Source organism: Mastomys coucha, unplaced genomic scaffold, assembly GCF_008632895.1.
Source record: "Mastomys coucha isolate ucsf_1 unplaced genomic scaffold, UCSF_Mcou_1 pScaffold14, whole genome shotgun sequence".
Classification (NCBI taxonomy): domain Eukaryota; kingdom Metazoa; phylum Chordata; class Mammalia; order Rodentia; family Muridae; genus Mastomys; species Mastomys coucha.
Window position 1 is genome coordinate 2,771,195 of NW_022196896.1, and position 22,375 is coordinate 2,793,569.

General features: G+C 44.8%; 1 protein-coding gene across 1 annotated transcript in view; it reads left to right on the plus strand.

The window, feature by feature from the left end:
* The window catches only part of Mob3b (MOB kinase activator 3B), a 200,608-nt gene that overhangs the window by 142,234 nt on the left and 35,999 nt on the right, over window positions 1-22,375 (plus strand). The window contains exon 3 of the mRNA XM_031366393.1: window positions 16,236-16,438. Within this exon, the coding sequence (XP_031222253.1) occupies window positions 16,236-16,438 (203 nt within the window). The remainder of the gene's footprint in view (window positions 1-16,235; window positions 16,439-22,375) is intronic.

Sequence of the window (22,375 nt, forward strand, 5' to 3'; positions counted from 1 at the left end):
ATAAAACAAACCAAAGGGGTTTGATTTGAGTTTGCACAATGGTGAGATGGATGGACCAACCTGAAGGAGTGGGTGGAGAGCCACTAGGCACTGTCCTGAAATGAGCCTGTAGCAGACAGAGACTCTCCTTACCTGTGTGTCTCAAGAAAGGGCCCATCTGCCACCGTCAATTTGCAACAGTGGACATTGTTACTCTTGAAGATGTCAGGCTAGTAGCTCAGTGGTAGAGCGCTTGTCTACGATGGGCTACACCAAAGGACTTGAGTTTAGTTCTCCGCATGGCACCTAACAACAAGCTATAATTCTAAACCTGGCAGTTCAGTACCCTCCACCAGTACCTGCACACATATGCATGTATATAGATGCAAACACACACTTATACACATAGATATAAATCTGTCTCTCTGTCTTCTCCCTCTCTCTCTCTCTCTTTCTCCCCCGCTGCCTGTGTATGTCTGTGTGTGTGTCTGTGTCTGTGTCTGTGTGGAGGGAGAGATAGCTCAGTGGTGGATGGTGTATCACTCTTTCGGAGAACCTAAGCCGAATCCAGCATCCACATCAGGTAGCTTACAACCACCTGTAACTCCAGCTCCAGAAGATCAAAAAAAAAAAAAAAAAAAAAAAAAAAAAAAAAAAGCCAGGCTGGTAGAATGAATATGTATAAAAGGAACAGGACTGCCCAGATGTGTACAACATCTGCATGTGTGGGAACTCACCTCTATACGCTCTTGTCATGTTGCTCAGTCAGTTCCAAGTCGTTCCAGGTCTTCTGAAGGAAGCCAGCATTCTTGACCTTTGTGTCATGGATCATTTCTCCTTTGCTTTTGGCAACATTTCAACATTTATGTAGTCCAAAGTAAACACACCTGCCAGCTAGCCTTGACCAGGCATCTGCCTTCAACATCTTTTTTTTTAAAGATTTATTTATTTTATGAGTACGCTGTAGCTGTACAGATGGCTGTGAGCCATCATGTGGCTGCTGAGAATTGAACTTAGGATAGGTCCGCTCGCTCTGCCCCACTCGCTCTGCCCCGCTCGCTCCAGCATAATATACTTTGTAGCTGTCTTCAGACGCACCAGAAGAGGACGTCAGATCTCATTACAGGTGGTTGTGAGCCACCATGTGGTTGCTGGGATCTGAACTCAGGACCTTCGGAAGAGCCGTCTTACCTCTGTTTAGTATTTGGTCCTGAGGAGACTTGGTCACATGTCTCCTGTCATATCTTCTCACATTCCTGTTCCATCAAATTCCAAAAGACAAATTTCCTGAACCCTCAGATTTTCCTCAGAAGTCATATGTCATAGGGAACCTTAAAATTGACACAACAAATTTATTTCAGTTGCAATTAAAAAAAAAACAAACAAACTATTATCTCTGAGTTTGAGGCTAGCCTGGTATACAGAGTGAGTTCCAGGACAGCCAAGGCTACACAGAGAAACCTTGTCTCGAAAAACAAAAATAAATAAATAAAAATAAATAAATAAATAAATAAACTATTGAAAGATACTTTTGAGGATGAAATGAATTTTAAAGTGTGGCCTTGGGTTTTGAGAGATAGAGGGTGTATCACTTGGGCATAGGATGTTTTGGAGTGGGTCAGCTCTGGAATAAAATTCTAGTTCTGTGCCAGCGTCCCTAAGCAGGTGACATAATCTCTCTGTTCATAACATTATGTAGTCAGAAACAAGCTGTCTTAGCACTACATTCAGAAGAGGCCTGTTCTTAGTTCAAAATTCTGCTGTTATCAACTTGAAATTCGGAGTCAGTGTTTCTCAACCTTCCTAGTGCCCTTTAATACAGTTTTTCATGCTATGGTGACCCCAACCATAAAGTTATTTCAATGCTACTTCATAACTATAATTTTGCTACTGTTATGAATCATAATGTAAATATCTGATGTGTGACCTCTAAGGTGGGTCATAACCCACAGGTTGAGAACCACTGTTCTGGATAATTACTGAATAATGAACTTACCAAACTAGTTCAAACCAGATATTTTTATTGGTAAGTATGTTTTGTATACAAGGGTATAAACTCATAGCCACTGTGATCAACCATATATTTTGACCCATGGGATGTTTTAAATACATATATGGAACAGTTTTAGAACTATGGAAAAGTTGAAAAGGGTAGGGCTGAACATCCCATACACCTCTTCCATATTGTAACATCTTCCACAAATTCATCAGACATACATAACTGAAGACTTGAATTCCACTCTGTATTTGAAGTTTGCTAGTGGTTCCTGACACCACTCTTCTGCTTCTAGATTCTATCCAGTTACCAGTTACCCTTGTCATCTTGTCTCCTTAGATGCCTCTAAGCTATGATGCATATGTGCTTGTGTGTGTGTGTGTGTGTGTGTGTCCACGCATCCATGTAAGCTCAAAGACAAGTTCATTAGAGTTGAAAGAGCAGTCTCCGGGTGGGGTAGACTTTCCTTATCTTTGAGGAGCTTCAACATTTTAAGGAGCATTCTTATAATATTTTGTAATATGTTCTTTAATTTGAGTTTGTCTCCTTGTTGTGTGTTGCTTGTTTGTCATAGTAAGCTGGCCTGCTGGCTTTGGACGACGTACACTTGCAAGTGAATGACTTTTCATTACTCCATGAATCACGTTTACTCCTGCTGATGTTGACTGAGATCACTTGGGCAGGGTTGTTTGTCACGCTGCTCCTGGGTGAGGCCGCACCTCTTCCAGACTACACTCTTCAGGAGACAAGTCACTCCTGAGAAGCACAGCCAAGGCTCCTCTGCCCCCCAGGCTGTATCCTCATAAATTGCTTGAACTCTTGCAACACAGATAATGTGCAAAGTCCTAACTTATTATTCAGCCATGTATTAGATCAGTATGGCCTTGTGGATATTTGTTTTGTACCTTGGGTTATAGTCCAGTGCTACTACATTAATTTTGCTGGTCAGAATGTTCTGAGGTTGGCCTTTGGGAACTCTCTTACATTGGTTCCTGTGTCTTTTTTACATGCCTACATTGTTAGTGTTGTTGAATTACTACCACCACCACCACTACTCTGTGTGTGTGTGTGTGTGTGTGTGTGTGTGTGTGTGTGTGTGTTGTGTATGTGCGTGTGTGTGCGCGCGTGTGCGCCAGAGAAGAACCACCAGAAGTTGGTTCTTTTCTTGCATGGGTTCTAGGTTACCACACTCAGGTTGGCAGGTTCCCTCAGCCTCTGAGCATCTCTGCATCTATCCTTGCGTTTCACTGAACACCACCTGTGTTTCTGGTGCTTTAAAATATCCCTGGTCATTTCTTTTTTTTTTTTTAGAATTGTTTTATTTCATTTTTATGTGTATGAGTACACTGTAGTTGTACAGATGACTGTGTTCGATCATGTGTGTGGCTGCTGTTGATCTCAGGACCTCTGCTCAGGCTCGCTCCGGCCCCACTCGCTCCGGCCCAGCTCGCTCCGGCGTAATTTTCTGCAGCTGTCTTCAGACGCACCAGAAGAAGGCGTCTGATCTCATTGTGGGTGGTTGTGAGCCACCATGTGGTTGCTGGGATCCGAACTCAGGACCTTCGGAAGAGCAGTCAGTGCTCTTACCCGCTGAGCCATCTCGCCAGCCCCCTGGTCATTTCTTGTACCCTATCCCATTCTGTCTCCTCACAGAGTCCCTGCTCCCTTGTATTAAAGAATGATATTGGCGGCATATTGTGTAAACAGTTCATACTCCTTATTAATCAAGAAGAGTTTGGGGCCTTTAATTTTTGTTTTGACACGATTTTTCTATATAGCCCGGGATGGCTCTGAATTCATAATCCTGCCTCTGCTTCCTGCATGCTGTTAATCACTGCATGCTCCTGTGTTAATCTAATCCTTAAAAAATAGGGCCAAAGGCTTGTACTTAACCAGGCTGACTCAATTATATTAAAGTTGATGATGATAAATACAATGCTGAGAATAATTTTAAGGGTTTTTTCCTTTAAAGAAAATATTAATGAACACTTAACTATAAGAGGACTCCACAGGAAAATCTAGATTTCTGGATCTTCTCTCTTCAGGTGCCAAAGCCCACAGCTTTCCTGCTCATGACAGCCCCCACTTTACCAGTGTTCTTTTATAATCTTTGAAAGTTTCTTTTTTAAAAAAATGTCACTTTTAGTTCAAAACATATCCAAATAAATCACTTATTTAAATTACGTAGTTTAGTCCATGAATTTAGGCCAATTCTCATCCACTATTCAGATTTGAGAAGACATTTTTGGTTTCCCCTGGCCCCTCCCTGTTCACCCTGATTGAGTCTCATATGCAGACGTAATGACTCCATTGCTTTTGTACGCCCTGCCTTGTCTCCAGTGGAAAGAGCCATCTATGAACAGGCAGTCTCAGCCTACCTTAGTCTGTGCATTGCTGTAATCTTTGCACACTGAATCTGTCTTCAGCTTTCTTAGACCTGTTCCATCTGGAGAGATTCCCAAAAGGTGTATTCCAACTTCAAGCTAATATCCTGCTTTTGGGGTCTGGAAATCTCTCTTCAGACTGGAGCCTACTGACCATTCTTTCTGGATCTTCCTCTCTTTCCGTAAAAGGTCAAAATATATTTCAGTGCTGTAAAATCTGCTTGGCACATGTAAGGCCTGGGTTCAGTCCTTAGCGATGCAAAATCAATTACTTGTATGAGTTGCTATTTTTTTCATCTGGCCCTTACCCCTCCTCCGTTCCGTGTCTCTGGGTTATTTGTCAATCAGCCCTAGATCGCTGCAAACCTTAGAAACTGTGAGGTTCCACATTTTGTGGACTTTCTATGTAAAAACAAATAACTTGCATTAAAATATGAGTCGTGCTTTGTGGAGCTGGAAAAATGCCTCTCCCTCCTACCAGTAAAAGCTGTGAATTAGTTCTCGCTGCAGCTGGCTTCCTTAGATGTGACAAGCTTAACATAGGTCTGTAGCAGTTCCCTGTGGTTTCTTGGGGTTTTTTGTTTTGTTTTTGTTTTTGTTTTTTTAGTTAGTGATGATTTTCAGAGTGGGAGCTTAGGGCTGAAGCTGGGAGTTGCAAACATAGGTGCTCATTACCCACCCGTTACTCTAGTTTGCATGCTCACTCGTTGGCTTATTTTACTGCCTTTCACCCTGCCAGTGTGCTGATGTAGCGAAAATACCTGAAGCTGGATACTGATGCACATATGTTCCTTTTCAGAGTTCTAGAGCCTGGGAAGCCTAGGATCAAAGCACAGCCCCTGCAGACCTGACTAGGGCTCGTTTCATAGGCGGTGTGTGGTTTGCCGTAGCATCAGTGGGGCTTTCTTACGGGAGGAGCTAAGGCCATTTATGATAGATGACTGCTCTCCTGATCTTATCATCACCACCCCCTGCCAATACTGTTGTTTGGGGCAGGGAGGACTCAGCATGTGAGTTTGAGGAGGACTATAAATTCTATTTACCAGATGAATACTTCCTGAGAACCATCATACGCTGGGAACAGTAGCTGATAGAGATATAACTGCAGAGAGAGAGAGAGAGAGAGAGAGAGAGAGAGAGAGAGAGAGAGAGAGAGAGAGAGAGAGAGAGATTTTGACACTATAGACATAGTCTAGGAAAAACAGCAGCCAAAGGCAGAAAAAAAGGACAGTACAAGATATTACGTTGGGGCTGGTGAGATGGCTCAGCCGGTAAGAGCACTGACTGCTCTTCCGAACGTCCTGAGTTCAAATCCCAGCAACCACATGGTGGCTCACAACCACCCATAATGAGATCGGATGCCCTCTTCTGGTGCATCTGAAGACAGCTACAGTGAATTAGGCCGGAGCGAGTGGGGCCGGCAGAGGTCCTGAGTTCAATTCCCAGCAGCCATACACAAGATGGCTCACGGCCATCTGTACAGCTACAGTGTACTCATACACATAAAAAAAAAAATAAAAGAAAGAAAAGAAAAGAAAGATATTTTGTTAAGTAACATTGTGGGAGAAACACAGGGTGTTAGGCAACTAGGGTGAAGTGAGCTGGGAGAACATTCTGGAGGGAATAACAGTTTAGTTGAACTTTGACTAATAAGTGGGTATTAGCCAGACAAACGTGCAATGTTTGACTGCAGAGGTAGCTCAGAGTTAACCTCTGAGCCTGTGCTGTTCCTGCAGATGATGACTTCGATCCTCAGCACCTACATGAGGCGCCTCACGGTTTCCTACAAACTTCAGCTCCATGAGCACTCCCCAGACACTCTAGTGCACCCTCCACTATGAATACATGGAATTAAATTTAAAAACTATTTTTAAAGGGTGTGGTGCTGAAGAGATGGCACTATGGTTAAGGGAACTTGGTGTTCTTACAGAGGACTCCAGTTCAGTTCCTAGCTTCTACATGGTATCTCACAACCTCTGTTAATTCCGGTTCCAGAGGATCCAATGCCCTCTTTGGACCTCCATGGATGCCAGGCATGCATATGCTGTGCATACATACATGTAGGCAAACACATATGTGTATGTGTAAAAGTAATTGTCTCTTTTTTGTTTGTTTGTTTGTTTTTTCGCGGGTCTTCTCTGTATAGCCCTGGCTGTCCTGGAACTCACTCTGTAGACCAGGCTGGCCTCGAACTCAGAAATCCACCTGCCTCTGCCTCCCAAGTGCTGGGATTAAAGGCATGCGCCACCACTGCCCAGCTAGTAATTGTCTCTTTTTCCCCTTTCCCTTCTCCCTCTTGCTCCACCCTGCTTCACTCTGTCCCCACCCAGCTCGCTCCTCTCCCACCCTCCCCACCCCTGTCCCCTGCTCCCTGCTTGCTCCGCCCTTCCCTAAAAAACAGTGATATTGTGGCAAGAAACCCAACTAAGCCCAAGAGTTTGAAGCAAGCTGGAGAATCATGGCTCAAAGTGTCTGCAGTATAGCCTGCAAACGGTAAAATCTAGAAATAAGCCCCTGGAGATAGAAAGATGCACATGTGTGAAATCACATTTAGTATAGCTTTGATTTCACCTTGGAGGTAGGAAGCTCGTTGCCTTGGAGTTTTATATGGACTGATTTCTTGGCTTGATTTGCACATCTGGAGGCTTTCTCACCCGCCAGATGGAGAGAGGAGAATTGCACTCCTAAAGTGAGGGAGCTTGTGGAGAAAACCACATGCACCTCACACCTCTAAGGAGGGGCCCTGGGGAGTGGATAGCCTGGGCTGCAGGAGAGGCCCTGTGGTTAAAGAGTGGTTTAGAGATGAGAAACAGTCCAGACAACATGTGAGACCAATAACCCTCACACAGATGGAAGGAATACTCTACTAGTGAATAAATGGCATTTTTATCTATGAGGATACTCAAAATATTGCATCCAAGTAAAGGGGGGGTCTCAGTCCTCTTTTAGTACTGGCGTTTGACTACTAGGCCATGAAACCTGGCCCAAACTACTGAGGACCAGCCTACCTGCCCTCCTCCCTCCCTTCCTCTTCCCCCTCCATACCCACCTCCTTCCTCCCCTTCCTCCTTTCTTCCTTTTCTTCCTAATTGATTTTATTGTCCATCCATAAGTGACCTAGCTTTCTTGGGTCTTCCTCAGTCTGCTCCCTGCTCCGTGCCCATACTATGACAGCCAAGTCCCGAGGACGCCATCCTGGAGATGTGGGTGAGGGGCAGCCTGCGGTAGCTGGGTAGTGGTGTTGGAGAAGCAGAATGATGGCAAGCCGGCATATTGTATTGACAGTTGCTCCTTTGTGTGGCTGAAACAGTGCTTTCTGTGCCTGGAAAACGGCATGCCTGGACGAACTAATAATCTGTTTAGAACATATAATCACACGTTAGCCTTTTCTTTTGCTTTTTGCTCCAACCAGTGTGAGAGACTGGAGGGCAACACAAAGGGGCTGGGGAAGGGCTGAGGAAGGGAGGTGAAGAGCAGAGGGGTAGCCAGTTTATTCCTAACCATTTGCAGCTGTCAGCTTGTTTGGGGACTTTTTTTTTTTTTTTTCTTTTTAGGCAGAGGAACAAAGTCCCGCTACACACAATTGTTTTCTTTGGCATCGTGAACAGACACTTTCTTGAGGCGCACGTCGAGATAATACAAAACATCTGCTGAAAGAAATCTGTTCTCTGCAGCTGAACGAGCCTCAGCATCGCAGAGAGCATGGGGCTTCTGCAGATTAGAACACAGTTTTCGGGGGCGGGGCGGTGTGGCTGGGTAGGGAGAGCAAGAGAGTAAACAAAGAGGAAGAGATGTATATTCTTAAGAAACATCTGTGTTCGCTTTTTCCCCCAACTGCAGTGATCCAACTGCGTTCTGTCTTGCAAGAATTCTGGAAACAGTATGCTCTCAGCTCCGCTGCCAGACGCCTGTTTTCTTTTCTCACGTGTGTGGGATATTGTCTTTATTCATGAGCTATTGAGAATGAGTGATTTTTATGACTCGTAAAGGGATTTTCACGTGCACACTTCCACCCCTGGACTCCAAAAACAAAAAGGACGTCACAAATGCCCTCAAGTCTGCACCAACAATGTAAAGGAGAAAGGTGGACGTATCCAGTTGTCATGCAATCAGGATCCCTGAAGAATCCACTAGGGCATTAGGTTTCCTGTGTCGTGCCAAGCCCCTTGGACAGCTCTCATGGTCCTCATCCCCATATCAATCAGCTTTTCCAAGAAGTCTTTGTCCTTTGGGAAAAGGGCAGCTGCACCTGTCCTGTTTCATTTGTCTCCTTTGATATCATCTCAGCTGTGACAAGGAAGAGCTGTCATTGTAATGATAGGACAGTCCAGCCCTGTTCACTGTGTGCTGCCTTCTGTGTATCCGCCTGCACCGGGCTTCAGCCGTGCATTTCACTGTCACCACTCCTCAGCTAAGGATGCTGACTGAGCCTCCTAGAAGTTACAATAGCAAACCTGCCCCAGGGTTGGCAGCATGGCGGTCCAGAGCTAGCATCTGACTCCAGTATGATCAGTGCCAAAGCCAGATGTTTAACCCGTGCCCTTAGCCCTGGCATGTAGGTTTGGAGAGGTCAGAGCCACATCGCCCTTTCCACCTTCATTTTCTAACAAGTTTGTTTCTCTGATCCTGCCAGTTGGATGGAAGACTGAGAATGCCATAAGCCATAAACAAATGGCATGGCCGTGAGAACTCTGCAAAGCCTCCCAACAGGGTGGAAAGAGACAGCCTCTCGCATCTGCAGATTGGGCTTCAGAGCCCTTCATCGCTGGCCCTAGACGCTCTCTTTCTTAGCCTGAGTTGGCCCTCTCACTTTCTAAGCTTTGATGGCAGTGTCAGCTGATGACAGAGGAACTCTACTCTTATCTGAAAGGAATCTAAACAGCTATCTCAGACCCATCCTGCCCAGGTTCTAGGCTGAACAATAAGGCGTCATCTATAAGGGGGACTGACAGCCCTCTCCTTATGCGGGGCATAGTCCCAAAGCAGAATTCCTAATGGCCTCACCTCCAGAGCCCAGGCTTCAGCCCAGGCTTCAGCCCAGGACTGATTACAGGCCAGAGTCTTATTCCCGAGTGTTGGCTTCTCTCTGGAGGGGAAAGAATACAAGGCTCAGAGCTCAGAAACTGCCCCTTTGGGTCCTGTCCAGCTTTAGTTAGCCCCTTTGTTAGCCTTCTATCTTCCCTGGAGTTCTCTCTGTCTCTGTCTCTGTCTCTCTGTCTCTGTCTCTGTCTCTCTGTCTCTGTCTCTGTCTCTGTCTGTCTCTGTCTCTCTGTCTCTCTCTCTGTGTCTCTGTCTCTGTCTCTCTCTCTGTCTCTCTCTCTCTCTCTCTCTCTCTCTCTCCTATATAACAGGATAAGAGGAGTCACACAAGCCACACAGACAAATTGTTTTTCTTTAGACGTATTTGAAAAGGAAATATTCACGGCCCCTTGAGGGCCTAATGGAGGGGAGAGAAAAGGAAAGGAAAGGCAAGCAAGGAAAAAAAAATGGGCTAGAGCTCAGAAATTACTGGAATTTTTATTTAATTTTCTTTGGGAGAAAGGAGATTTACTAAGTCAAGGATGAAAGACAAATCTGCACGCCCCATCCCCCACCCCGAGAATTTATTTCTCTTCTGTGCTAGGTTTAGCTCTCTCGCCAAATGTGGCCTGAAGATCAGAACGCTGTGGCTAGACAATTCATAAACTCAGCAAGGCATCTATCTATCTGTCAGATGCTGGCTCTCCACAGAGTACCAAGACCTCTGTAGCAGCCAGGGCTGAGGAGCTGTCTCGTCAGCACCCAGCCCGCAGACTCACCTCACCCTTACCCCAATTCCCTGGCCTGCCTCCTTCCCAACCTGGAGCAAATCCCTGCTGGCACCTCCTGAGTGAGTGCCTTGGATTCTGACCTCTGTCCAGGCATGCTGGAATCTGAGCTCATCCTAGCCTATTTGTACAAACCTACTCTGGGTTCACTAATTCTGCTTCAGTACTGGCCTGTTCGTACTGGCCACACCCGTGACACAAAGGGCATGAAGTCGTTTTTCTGCCTGTCACTTCTTTGTAGTTTGACCCTCAGGATATGTTTTCTTCTTGGAATCTTAAAGTTTTCCCGGCTTTAATCTGAGAGCTGCAGGATGTGTGGTAGCCAGGTAGGATAGAGGAAAGGCATTACTATTCAGACTCAGTTATCAACTGCAAATCACTCTGAGACCTTCTGGTCAAAGGTGGGTTTCTACTTCAATTGTTATCTACCAGGCTGATTGTCATTCATTCGTCTGTGTTGTCATAAAACTAGTCAAAGTTTAACTACAAGCACCTATGACATGCAGTCGGCGCAGTGCAGGCTGCTGGTTGACACTGTCCTGAGACGTGCAGTCTGCCGCAGTGCAGGCTGCTTGCTGGTGACACTGTTCTGCATAAGTTTCTGATTGAGTGCTTAGCATTCACCACCTGGAAACCTAGATGGAACAACAGCGTTAATGATTAAGGAAAAGGAGTTTCAGAATCCCCCTTCCTACCTACAGGCCAGATAAGTTTCTTCTTTACAGAGTTATCCTCCCTTCTTCCAAAAGTGGTGAGCAGCATCAAGTGTCGAGGCTATACCAAGACTGTCAAAGGCTCTCCTTTCCACGGTGAGCTTTCCCTCTTTCCCAGCCAGGAGGTGCTGGCTTCCCATATTACTGAAATAAGATTGCTTATAGACCTTTCTCCATCGATTTTAATTGAGGATATGTTCCCTCCTCCAATGGTCCCAGATAATTTTGCAAAAGTAGAACTAAACTGTGAAAGGTTGCCTCCGTTTGTAGAACTTATCTCAACGCAAGGCATACAACATAAAAAGCTTATGGAAGGGGGCTTTTGGCTCAGGCTAAGAGTGCTGACTGCTCTTCCAGAGGCCCTGAGTGTAATTCCCAGCAACCACATGATGGCTCACAACCATCAGTAATGGCATCTGATGCCCTCTTCTGGTGTGTCTGAAGACAGTACTCATATAAATAAAATAAGTAAATCTTTAAAAAAAAAGGCTTATGGAACATTTGCAAGGTAGACTGTAACGTTGTGCTTGGTTGAAAAGCCGTCACTCTCAGTTCTTCCGGCTTCGGAATGGATATGTTGATAGCGTGGCATCCTTCCTGAAAATAGACAGGCAAGAAGAGTTCAGTCTCAAGTCCGTGACAAAGTACGGACAGCTGGCTCTACAGAAACGGTTCACAAGCAGTCCTTTCTGTCCAGAAGACAGTCATGAAAATCTTCATGTGCATATGTATTTAATCCCACCAACCATGTATGAAACTGAAGGTAGTATTAATATTTCTTTATGTTTCTAGATGAAGTAGGTGAAGTTTAGAGCAGCTAGGCCCTTTATATATGGCGACATTGTTATTAGGTGCCAAGACTAGAAGTGACACTTGAATGATCAGGTAACCAACTATAGGTAACACAGTGAGTCCTTTAGGGCAAAGGGCGATTCAAAGCCTAGGAGACTTTTTGCCATGTATATCCTAAGATTTTCACCATGCTTCCACATATTGTAAGCATGTGAAGATGGCTTATAGCAAATATAATTGACCTCACAACCTAAGAATCTCCCAGAATAGGTGATTTTAAACTATATTTAGGGAAATCCTAAAATAGAGGGATCGTGTATCTTACATACACAAGAGAAGCATAAAACACAAAAGGAACAGCTTGACTCTGGTCCCACTGGGAATAGTGATGCCCTGCAGACCACAAGGACTGTTCTCTGTCGGCCCCACACATGCTCCATTGCCTTGTGTGGAAGCTGACATTGTTGCTAAGCACCGTCCATTTGATAACCTGATAGCTTTCTTCTTCCTGCTGCTAGAATGAAATATATATATGAAATTATATATATATAATTTACTCATGTATATTTACACATATATTACATAAATATGTGTAAATATATTTATGCTGATATGTATATGTCATATAGATACACACACACTCTCAAGCAGACATTCTTCTAGGTCTTTCTGAAAGTGACATAAGAGAAGTAAAGAGTTTGTTGTAGTATCAGTATCTTGCAACTAACTATGCAGCAGGAAATTAAAGGCTCTAGAACCAAATATCTGTCTTTTTAGGTGTATGGATTGGAGTAGAAGCTTTGCTGGGCCAAGATCTTGATAAACTATTTTTTAAGAGCTAAGATGATGATGATGATGATGATGATGATGATATCACCACTGCTCAGGGTATCACTGGGATTAAATGCTATCATAGATGTACATATCAAGTCCCACTGAGACTTTCTTCCCCCTTTGGCTGTCTAATGGAATCGAGTACTTAAGGTATACAAGACGCAAACTTTCAGAATCTACCAAAGGGATGGTCATGCGAGCCCTTGACAGCTGAGACCATCTCTTCCTTTTTCATTTCCACTGCTGAGGGAAGTTTATTTAAAATCTATACACTAACCTGACCTTCTAAAAGACAGAAGAAAGAGCTAGCCCAAGCTACCTCACAGCTCTCAAACCACTATAATCGAATTTGGCGTTCCCAAATCTCTATGATTTTCGTATTCTCAGTCTCATACTGAGACAAGGCTTCATCGTTAGTCTAGACGAGGACTCCTGAGAATTCCAGGGTCCCTAGAACCCCCAGCTTCTCCTTGGCTTGTGGGGCTGGGCGGAAGTGACCACTATGGTGCACACTGAGGTCATCTCCACTTGAACTGTTTATCTCTTCTGCTTTTGAAGAATAAATTACATGAAAGAAAAGCAATGGTGGAAGTCTGCCCTGACATTGCAGCCAAAGCCAAGAGATTCTGAGAGTGGGGGCCTACCTGCTGGACTTAGATTAGCATCCTTGTGGGTGGTCTAGGACCAGACTCTACTTCTGAAGTTAGCATGTGGGGTGTGGGGGCTAAGTTGTATGGACAAGAAGAATGTCACATTCAGAATCCATCTCCCCTGATGGCTGATGACGATCTTCCTCTAGGCCAGATCCAGAGGAGTGAAAGGGTGAAGACACTGGAGAGAACCTCCTCCTCAGGAAAGACAGACCTTGTTGCTCGAGGGCTACAGACCGCCTTACCTCGGCATCCTGGAATATGTAGTTTTAGAATCAGACTAGGACGGTCCTTCAGTTTGTCTACTAGGTTATGTCGGGCAGCTACTTGCATGTGTTTATTTATGTTCAAAAAAAAAAAAAAACGATAATGTAAGGCCTGTTCTACAGATTCAGTCAGCTAGTCCACTTAAAAGTGTGTGGCATTGGCTCTAAAACACAGTACGAGGTACCTCCCAGGTCCATGGTCTTCAGGCCTGGGCAGGAAGACTGCTTTTCTCTACGTTGTCGGCTGAGTATCAAGTAGCTAACTTCTTCCTGGGAGCACATCAGAGCTGTGGTCGTTTTTTAAGTTGTTGTTGTTTTGTCTTATTTTCCTGCCTTTCTATCACCCTTCATTTGCATGCTTATGTCCCTGTACTATTAAAGAGGAACTTTCAAATATTTCATTATGCTGAGCAGCTGAGTGATGTCTCTAACCCAGGCCCAAAGGCTAGTCAAACTGCAAAGGTACCTGCACTTTGAATTTTACATTTTGGCTGATTTATTTGAAATCCCAGCTCTTCTGTGTAAAACCTACAATTCAGAGCCTCTGTATTACTCATCTGTGATATGGGAATAATAAAACTGCTTCACAGCCAACCTTCAGTGGCTCTCCTCACTCGTCTTAGAGGGAGTCTAGAAACATATACAGTACACTCATGCTTTTTGGAAGATTATGGACCTTCTTTCAACATTTACTGGTGGTTCAATGGCCTCTTTTCACCAGGGAAGGCCCCAAACCAAAGTGGCTGCCCCCACCTTGTCTTGTGGAAGCTTGTGGAAACGAGTTTACCTCCTCCCTTGATCCCAGAGTCCATTGCCCTGTCGTTCAGCCAATATGCTGCACCCACATTTTCCGTGGTTCTGTTGGGTGTGTTGACTTTAACTTTTGAGAAAAGCTGCTGCCCATGCAGGGACCTGGAGAGACAAACACCATCACAGCCAACTCTCAGACATAGTCCATCTCTCCTGTTCTGCCCTGGAGAGGACAGGATACCAGGAGATCCCAGTTCATAGCAGATAGCTGCCCTAGGTCCCTGTGGAGCTAAGAACAGCAAAGCCCCAGGCTTCTGAGGACCTGGGGCACGCCCAGGACACTACCCTACAGTGAGCTGGAAGCTGGTGATGGTTGCGTGTCTTTTCTGGACAAGTGAATTTTCTTTTTAACAGTGGCTGGATATTACTGACTTTACTGGGCAGAGAGATAGGGCCAGCTCTGTTTATGAGCTAACATTTTCTAGACACTATAGGAAGATCTTAGACATTGTGATACCCTCCCCACCCTTCAAGGGAAGCCTTGCTGAACCCTACTTTACAGCTGAGAGACCAAAGGTTAAGTAACTGGCCCTGGTCATACAGCAGGGGAAGGGGCAGAACAGGAATTCAAACAAAGACTGTTTAACCTTGAAATCCATTACAACTGACTTCCAATTAAAGACAGGGTAAATAGCGAAAGTATTAAGTAGCATTTCAGAGGGAGAGGGGAAGTAGGTTTGCTGTTTCAAGCCAGCTGGAAACTGTGGCCATCAGAGGGGAGATCTGAGCAGCTCTTCCAGCCACCTGCCCTTTCTCTGTGATGAAAGCATAGCCCCACAAAACCTACCGGCCTCAAAGAGATGGAACAAAGTTTGCCCACCTTGGAGACCCACCTCGGGAAAAGCTCTCAATCACAATTTGCAAAGGGGAAGGTTAGTAGATCGAGTCGAATATAGAGAGATGTTTTACTTTTAGCAGCAGGAATTCTTCCAAAACCTCAAATTAATTGTTAACCTTTTTTAAAGGTTTACACAAAACTCCAGATTTCTGAAATTACCTTGAGAAATCCTAAGTTCTGATAGCCGTGAGCCTCCATCCCCCTCTGGCCACTGCTGGCTGCAATCTAGCCGATGCCGACTGAGATCTGCGAGACAGTGCTTTTATTTTGTTTTTGTTTTTTTTTTTTAAGATTTATTTATTTATTTTATGTATGTGACTACAATGTAGCTATCTTCAGACACACCAGCAGAGGACCTCAGATCCCATTACAGATGGTTGTGAACCACCATGTGGTTGCTGGGAATTGAACTCAGGACCTCTGGAAGAGAAGTCAGTGCTCTTAATCGCTGAGCCATCTCTCTAGCCCCAGGGACAGTGCTTTTAAATATGCTACAGTTTCCTATCCCTTTTTTTTAAATTTATTTTCTTATTAAATATTTTCTTTATTTACATTTCAAATGTTCTCCCCTTTCCTGGTTTCCCCTCTGAAATACTTCCTATTTCCTCTCCCCTCCCCTTGCTCACCAACCCACCCTCTCCCACTTTCTGGCCCTGGCATTCCCCTACACTGGGGCACAGAACCTTCACAGGACCAAGGGCCTCTCCTCCCATTGATGACCGACTAGGCCATCATCTGCCACATATGCAGCTGGAGCCATGAGTCCCACCATGTGTACTCTTTGGTTGGTGGTTTAGTCCCTGGGAGTTCTGAGGGTACTAGTTAGTTCATATTGTTGTTCCTCCTAAGGGGCTGCAAACCCTTCAGCTCCTTGGGTTCTTTCTCTAGCTCCTTCATTGGGGACCCTGTACTCAGTCCAATGGATGGATGGCTGTGAGCCTCTACTTCTGTATTAGTCAGGTACTGTCAGAGCCTCTCAGGAGGCTCCTATCAAACTCCTGTCAGCTAGCACTTGCTGGTACTTGGGTCCTGTGCTGTAAGGAGTTCCAGTCCCCCGTCTCCCTCCACAGCCTTCCCCTGCCGCCATGTTTCTTATTTCAGAGGTAAGGTAAGAGGAAACGCTCTTTCTTTGTGGTTTCACGCCTTTTTTGGTTTTGTTCCTCTAGGCGTTCCCTTCCCAAAGAATTTCCTCCAGATCTGTAAGAAGATCCTGTGCCGCCTTTTCCGGGTCTTCGTCCATGTCTACATCCATCACTTTGACCGCGTCATTGTGATGGGTGCAGAGGCTCACGTCAACACCTGCTACAAACACTTCTATTACTTCGTGACAGAGATGAACCTCATAGACCGCAAGGAGCTGGAGCCCTTGGTAAGTGACTCTGCAGTGTGTCGCCATGCGGTGAGAATTACAGCACATCCCCTCCAGCTGTTAGTTGAGGGTAGGAGGGAACTGCAAAAATGGACAGGGTTCAGCGGTCAGCAAAGGTCCGGGGTGTGTCAAAACATCCACTGCAACCCAGTAAGTGTTCTCCAGGAGGTGACATAATATGGTGACATTATTCCTATATAATGGTTTGGGCCAGGGAAGCTAGCTTTAATGCTCAACTCTGAAATCATTTTTTAAACTTCTCTATTAGTCAGTGATGGTCAGAAACATTTATTTCCTTAGTAAATGAACATTTAACACCAACTGTATGTTGGCTGCTGGGCATATAAAGCTAAACTAAATGTCTTATGACACAGAGGGAAGTAAGCCCTGAGGAGGAGTTTCATGTCATGGGTACTTTGCTCTTTATGCTGAATCCTCTGGGGTAAAGCCATCATGGGATATCAGAGTCCAGAATATTTGAGATTAAGCTTAGCTTTATTACACAACTGTGGAGTCTGCTTTTATTTTATTTTTTTATTTTACTTTTTTTTTTCTTTTGGTTTTTTGAGACAGGGTTTCTCTGTATAGCCTTGGCTGTCCTGGAACTCACTCTGTAGACCAGACTGGCCTCGAACTCAGAAATCCACCTGCCTCTGCCTCCCAAGTGCTGGGATTAAAGGCATGAGCCACCGCCACCCGGCTCATCTTACTATTTTTAAAAGAGATTTATTTATTTTTATTTTATGAGTGTGTCTGTTTTGCCTGAATGTATATTTGTGCATGCAGTGCCTGTGAAAGCCAGAAGAGAGTCTCAAATGCGCTGGAACTGGAGTTACAGATGGTTGTGAGCTGCCATGCCAGTGCTGGGAATGGAACCTGAGTCCTCTGGAAGAACAATAGATGCTCTTGATCACTGAGCTATCCCTCCGTCCCCTGCGTTTATTTCCATTATAAGTCCCCTTTACTGTTGGCTTTAGTATGTGCTTGGGAAACCAAGGACCCTTGGAACCTTTATAACCAGTTCACTTTAGTACGGATGCTTGCCTCAAAGCTTCCGCCAGGGACACGAATGAGAACCTTTCTACCCAGTACAATACACTGCTCTATATTAAAATCATGGGGTTTTTTTCCCCTTGAAAGAGTTAAAGTATAGTTTTGCTAAAGATAGTTAGCAAGGTAAGTTTTATCCAAGTCTTCTTGAGACGTGACCAGACTACAGAGCCAGGGTGTCTCCTCTACTCTTTTCCTTCTCTCTTTCACTGTCCATTTGAACTTGTGTTTTATCATTGTTTGGGTACCTGACATCAACAGCTCACATGAACTACCACTGAAAAGACACTGTTATGGCCACATATCCCCATGCCAAGAGCTAGACCCAGCTATGTGGAAAAGCAACAGATCAGGAAGGAGCTAGAAGGAGCTGAGAAACGGGCAGCCAGGCTATGTTAGCTGTTACCTTGCCTTGTGGTCTCTGTGGGCTCTGGATTGGCTGGGTCATACTGGCTGTGTGTGAACAAGTCATAAGTAAACAATTTGCCACCTCAGGTATTAACTAGCTGGGGGGGTTGTGGGGGGGGGCGGGTAGGAGGAGTGGTGTTTCCCTCCCAGGGCTAGCAAGTTCCCAGGTTTTAAAGAAACAAAATGAATATATATTGATATGGATATATATGTGTGTATATATATATGACATATTAGTTATACATGCTGTATCTATATCTACTAAAAAAAAAAGATGTTGAATTGATGTTACCTTTAAGAATTTAGTTATGGCCTTTAATCCCAGCACTTGGGAGGCAGAGGCAGGTGGATTTCTGAGTTCGAGGACAGCCAGGGCTACACAGAGAAACCCTGTCTCGGAAAAAAAAAAAAAAAAAAGAATTTAGTTATGGTCTACAATTACACCATGGTATACACATCAGACAGTTTATTTTGCATACAGTTGATGTGTCTCTCACATCATCGATTAAAGAATAGATGGTCTCCTTCATTTTCTTCCACACTGGGTTCTGAGAAAGCTTTTAGGGGCTGTCACCAAGTTATTGCTGAACCTCATCTTAGGACTCATACGGAAAGAAACTGAAAGGCGCCGATGGTGGGTTTGCTAGTTTTTAGTTCTGTCTAAAGTTAGCTGAGAGTAAATAACCATCACAAGACTGAAAGGTTGTACAAACAACTCCAGAGTGTTTAAATACTGGAAACAGTTGATAAAGCTAATCTCAGAAAATGTCAAGGACACTGGAAAGAGATGACGGGAAAGAGCTGCTGCTAAGCCATGGAGTTCAGTTCCCATCCGGAGCCATGCCCAGGTAGACAGGAACAAGGTCCCCGAGGGCCACCAGAAGGATGAGCTCTGCTGGCCACTCACACTTTCCGTTTTGCTGAGTTAACACATAAGCAAGACGGATAGAGCTGAGCGTCAAGTTCTCCTTTATGCACAGAAGCATAAAGGCTATTGTGGGCTAAAGCTGGGGGTGAATCAGCCAGGAGAGAAAGCCTTTCTTTGCTATCAAAAACCTCTCAGTTGTCTTGACAGTGTGCTGAGGAGAGGCCCCAGGGACAGGAGTAGTGCCAGGAGCCGCCTTGCAGTCCCAACCTCACAACCAGGCCCTGGACAAGTCAGTATTCTACAATGAGTTTCTCTGGGGGCCTGGGAGAAAGATTGATTTTACCCTAATTGGGAACTGTTAAGTGTGGAAGTAACAGTATTAGGTTTTCCCCTCAAAGTTTGTATTTCTTCAACTTAAACTTGTTTTCTTCCCACATTTACGTTTGGCTAATTTTAGTGACATGAAAATTAATTGTAATAAGTGGTAGTAGTAAGTATGAAATTTGCTTGTTTACGCAAACTCAAGCCTGTAAATCACAGGATTAGATGCAGCAAATGTTTCTGAGCTTAACGATTATATATGATGGCCAAGCATGGTGATACATGACTGTTAACCACAACACTCTGGGAGTATGCTTAGAAGGATCGCTGTAATTCTGGATGTAACTTATCTACATGGACAGTTCCAGGCCAGTCAGAGCTCCGCCAAGAGACCCTGTCTCAAAAACAACAACAGCAGGGGCTGGAGAGATGGCTTGGGGGGCTGGAGGGGTGAGCCCTTACTGCTCTTCCAGAGGAGCACACTTTGGTTTTCAGCACCTTCATGGCAGCTCACAGCTGTCAGTAACTCCAGTTCCCAGAAATTTAGCAACCTCTTCTGGCTTTTGTGGACACTAGGCATGCAGACAGTGCACAGATTCATAAGCAGGGAAGATATACATAGGATAAAATGATTTGTTAAGCCCACATCAGTCATATGACGCCAGGCTCAAATGCTTAGCATGTCCAGGGTTGGGAGAGTATTGCCCTTGTGAATTGGCACTGATGACACTGTGTTCATTGATCTTGCTAGAATACCTACCTGACTCTATGTCTAAGGTTGTAAAGTCCATATTGCAGTCAGAGCTAGCATATCAAATCAATACATTTAAGTTAGTCGAGTATTTTCTTATTTGTTGTTTGGGGAGGGCTGTGTTTGTTCAGGTGTGCACATCTGTTCATGCATGTGCAGCTGCACACATGTGCATGTCCATGAGGAGAGCCGAGGACAACTGTGGGAATCAGTTCTCTCCTCCCACCACAGGGTCTCAGGATTGGGATATCCGCCTTGGTTGGCAGTGAGGCCTATACCCACTGAGCCATCTCATTTTTCCAAAATAAGTATATTTAATTTTAAATAGTCCGACTGCTCTATATGTTCAAAGCAACTTGTTCGGATGTTATGTTTTGTATAAGGGAGATAAGCTTGGTGGAAACTTACAGTCTGGGAAAATAGGCAATAATGAGTAATTCATCCTTAGATGAATTTGCCCTCAAATTCTGGTCATGCACTCTTCAGAGTGTAATGCAGCTAGAAGCCAAAGGGCAAGATTTGTTCATTAGTTTCCCTCAGAAGAGCAGCATTCCCAGAAGTCTCTCACCATCAGTGGGGCAGTCCTAGAGTCGTGCTTGGAATTCCTCAGTGTGGAACTTGGAGCCTTACCTGGTCTTCCCTCTATGCATCTACCATGGAGGGCCAAGGTCTTCTGTGTGAGGGCTCACCTGGTTGCGCTGGAGTCATGCCCACTGAGCATCTGGTCCATGGGTTATCTGGAGGATCCAGGACCTCACAAGGGTAGGAGACTCAGTATCACACACAGACAGCATAAGACTCAACCCCAGGGCTCAAACCCCAAACCTTCATTTACCGTGTTGTAACCTTGAACAAGACACTTGGTTTTCCAAGCTGTTGGTTTCCTTACTCACAAAGTAAATGTAATGGAACCATAAAAATAAAATAGATTAGGCATACATTAAGTACTTAAGAAATGTTAGCTATTAACTCAGAAAATTAGTTTACAGGACTTGGCACTCAGTAAACGACCCTACTTTTCCCTTCTCTGGCTCCCAAGGCATTTCATCCATCCTAGTGATCCCTTAGGTTGCCTCAGAGCAAACAGTTCGTTGTATTTGTATCTGTCTCTCCCTTGGTATTGTCAGTTCTGTGAGGGCACATAGTAAATAAGATGTATGCCTGAATTGTCCCTGTGCTTGGTACGTGATAAACACTTGATTTTTATTTTTCAATCTTGGAAGAATAGTTTAGGTATGATATTACCTGTGTTCCTAAGGATTTCCATATAGCCATTCCTCCTTGGTACCATCCTAATTTCAGAATTGCAATTTAGCCATTCATATATTAGGACTAAGACTTCATTCTGACTGATCTATAATAGAGATTAAAAGCAAATAGAGATGCAGAGCAGTGAAGAGATGTGTTTAAACTTTAGACGAAGGCTTAAGATGGAGCCAGAATGCCTAGCCATTCTCTGCTTCAGATTGCAAATTGATTCATCGAGGAAATGTTGAATGTTGTCATACTGCCTTGGTGTCCTAGTGCATCAGACACAGGTAACCAGCCCTCTCCATCTTAGCGCCCGTGTTCTAGACAAAAGCCTTGGTCTCCAGTGGCCAGGGACAGCCATCTATCCCATCAGGCTTCTGAGTAGGAAATCAATTTGGCATTCAGACCCTGACTAGGAAGAGGTCACCCTGGCCAGCTCAGGGAAGGCCAGCAGGACCGCCCATCTCTAGAGCTTGCTTTATAGCTCTAGGTGAGATCTGCCACTCAGCGTCTCCCAGCCAGCAGTCCGGGAACCCAGAGAAACATGTCATTCTGCTTGCTCTCCAGCAGGGAGAGAGAGGCTAGCAGGATGACAAGATAATCCGTCTTTCATGTGCGTGCAACTGCTGAAGATGACCAAATTCCAGCAAGTTCACACTTGGAGGAGAGGAAGCCTAAATGATTACTGGTAATTGGAAAATGGACTGGACCCTGATTGAATAAGGAGATTGCTGTCTGTCCTGGCTGCCTGGGAGTCGGCTGACAGAATGGATCCAATCAGAATTATCCTCAGCAAGCACAAACAGCAAGTGCTGTGTTTTGATTTAGCCTTTCACTAAAAACAAAAGCCAACGCAGAGAGGGCTGTTGGCGCTGCCCAAGCTGTGAGTGAAGAGCTGATGGGGCTACTGTAAGAGACTGGTGCAGCACTGGAGGGAACTAGTCCATCCTACTGCGCCTGCTGACCCCTGAATGACCTGGCCCAAGGCCTTCCTATTCTCTCATCAGGACTCATTTCCTATCTCTAACTGTAAAGAGTATCCTGAGGCTTCAGGCTCTAAAAGCAGAGGTTACTCCAGGTGCTGGGGTAAGGAGATCTTCAGTTAAGACAGGAGGATGGTTTACACACCACCTGCATCATAATCTCCTGGGGGTGGCACTTTGAAACGCCCATATATGAGCCTGATCCTGGCTACATGAATTACAGTTGTTGAAATTAGAACTTAATTCCAATCTGTCTCTATCTGACCCCATCCTGTAGAGGATTCAGCTGGAAGGTCTTGCTAACG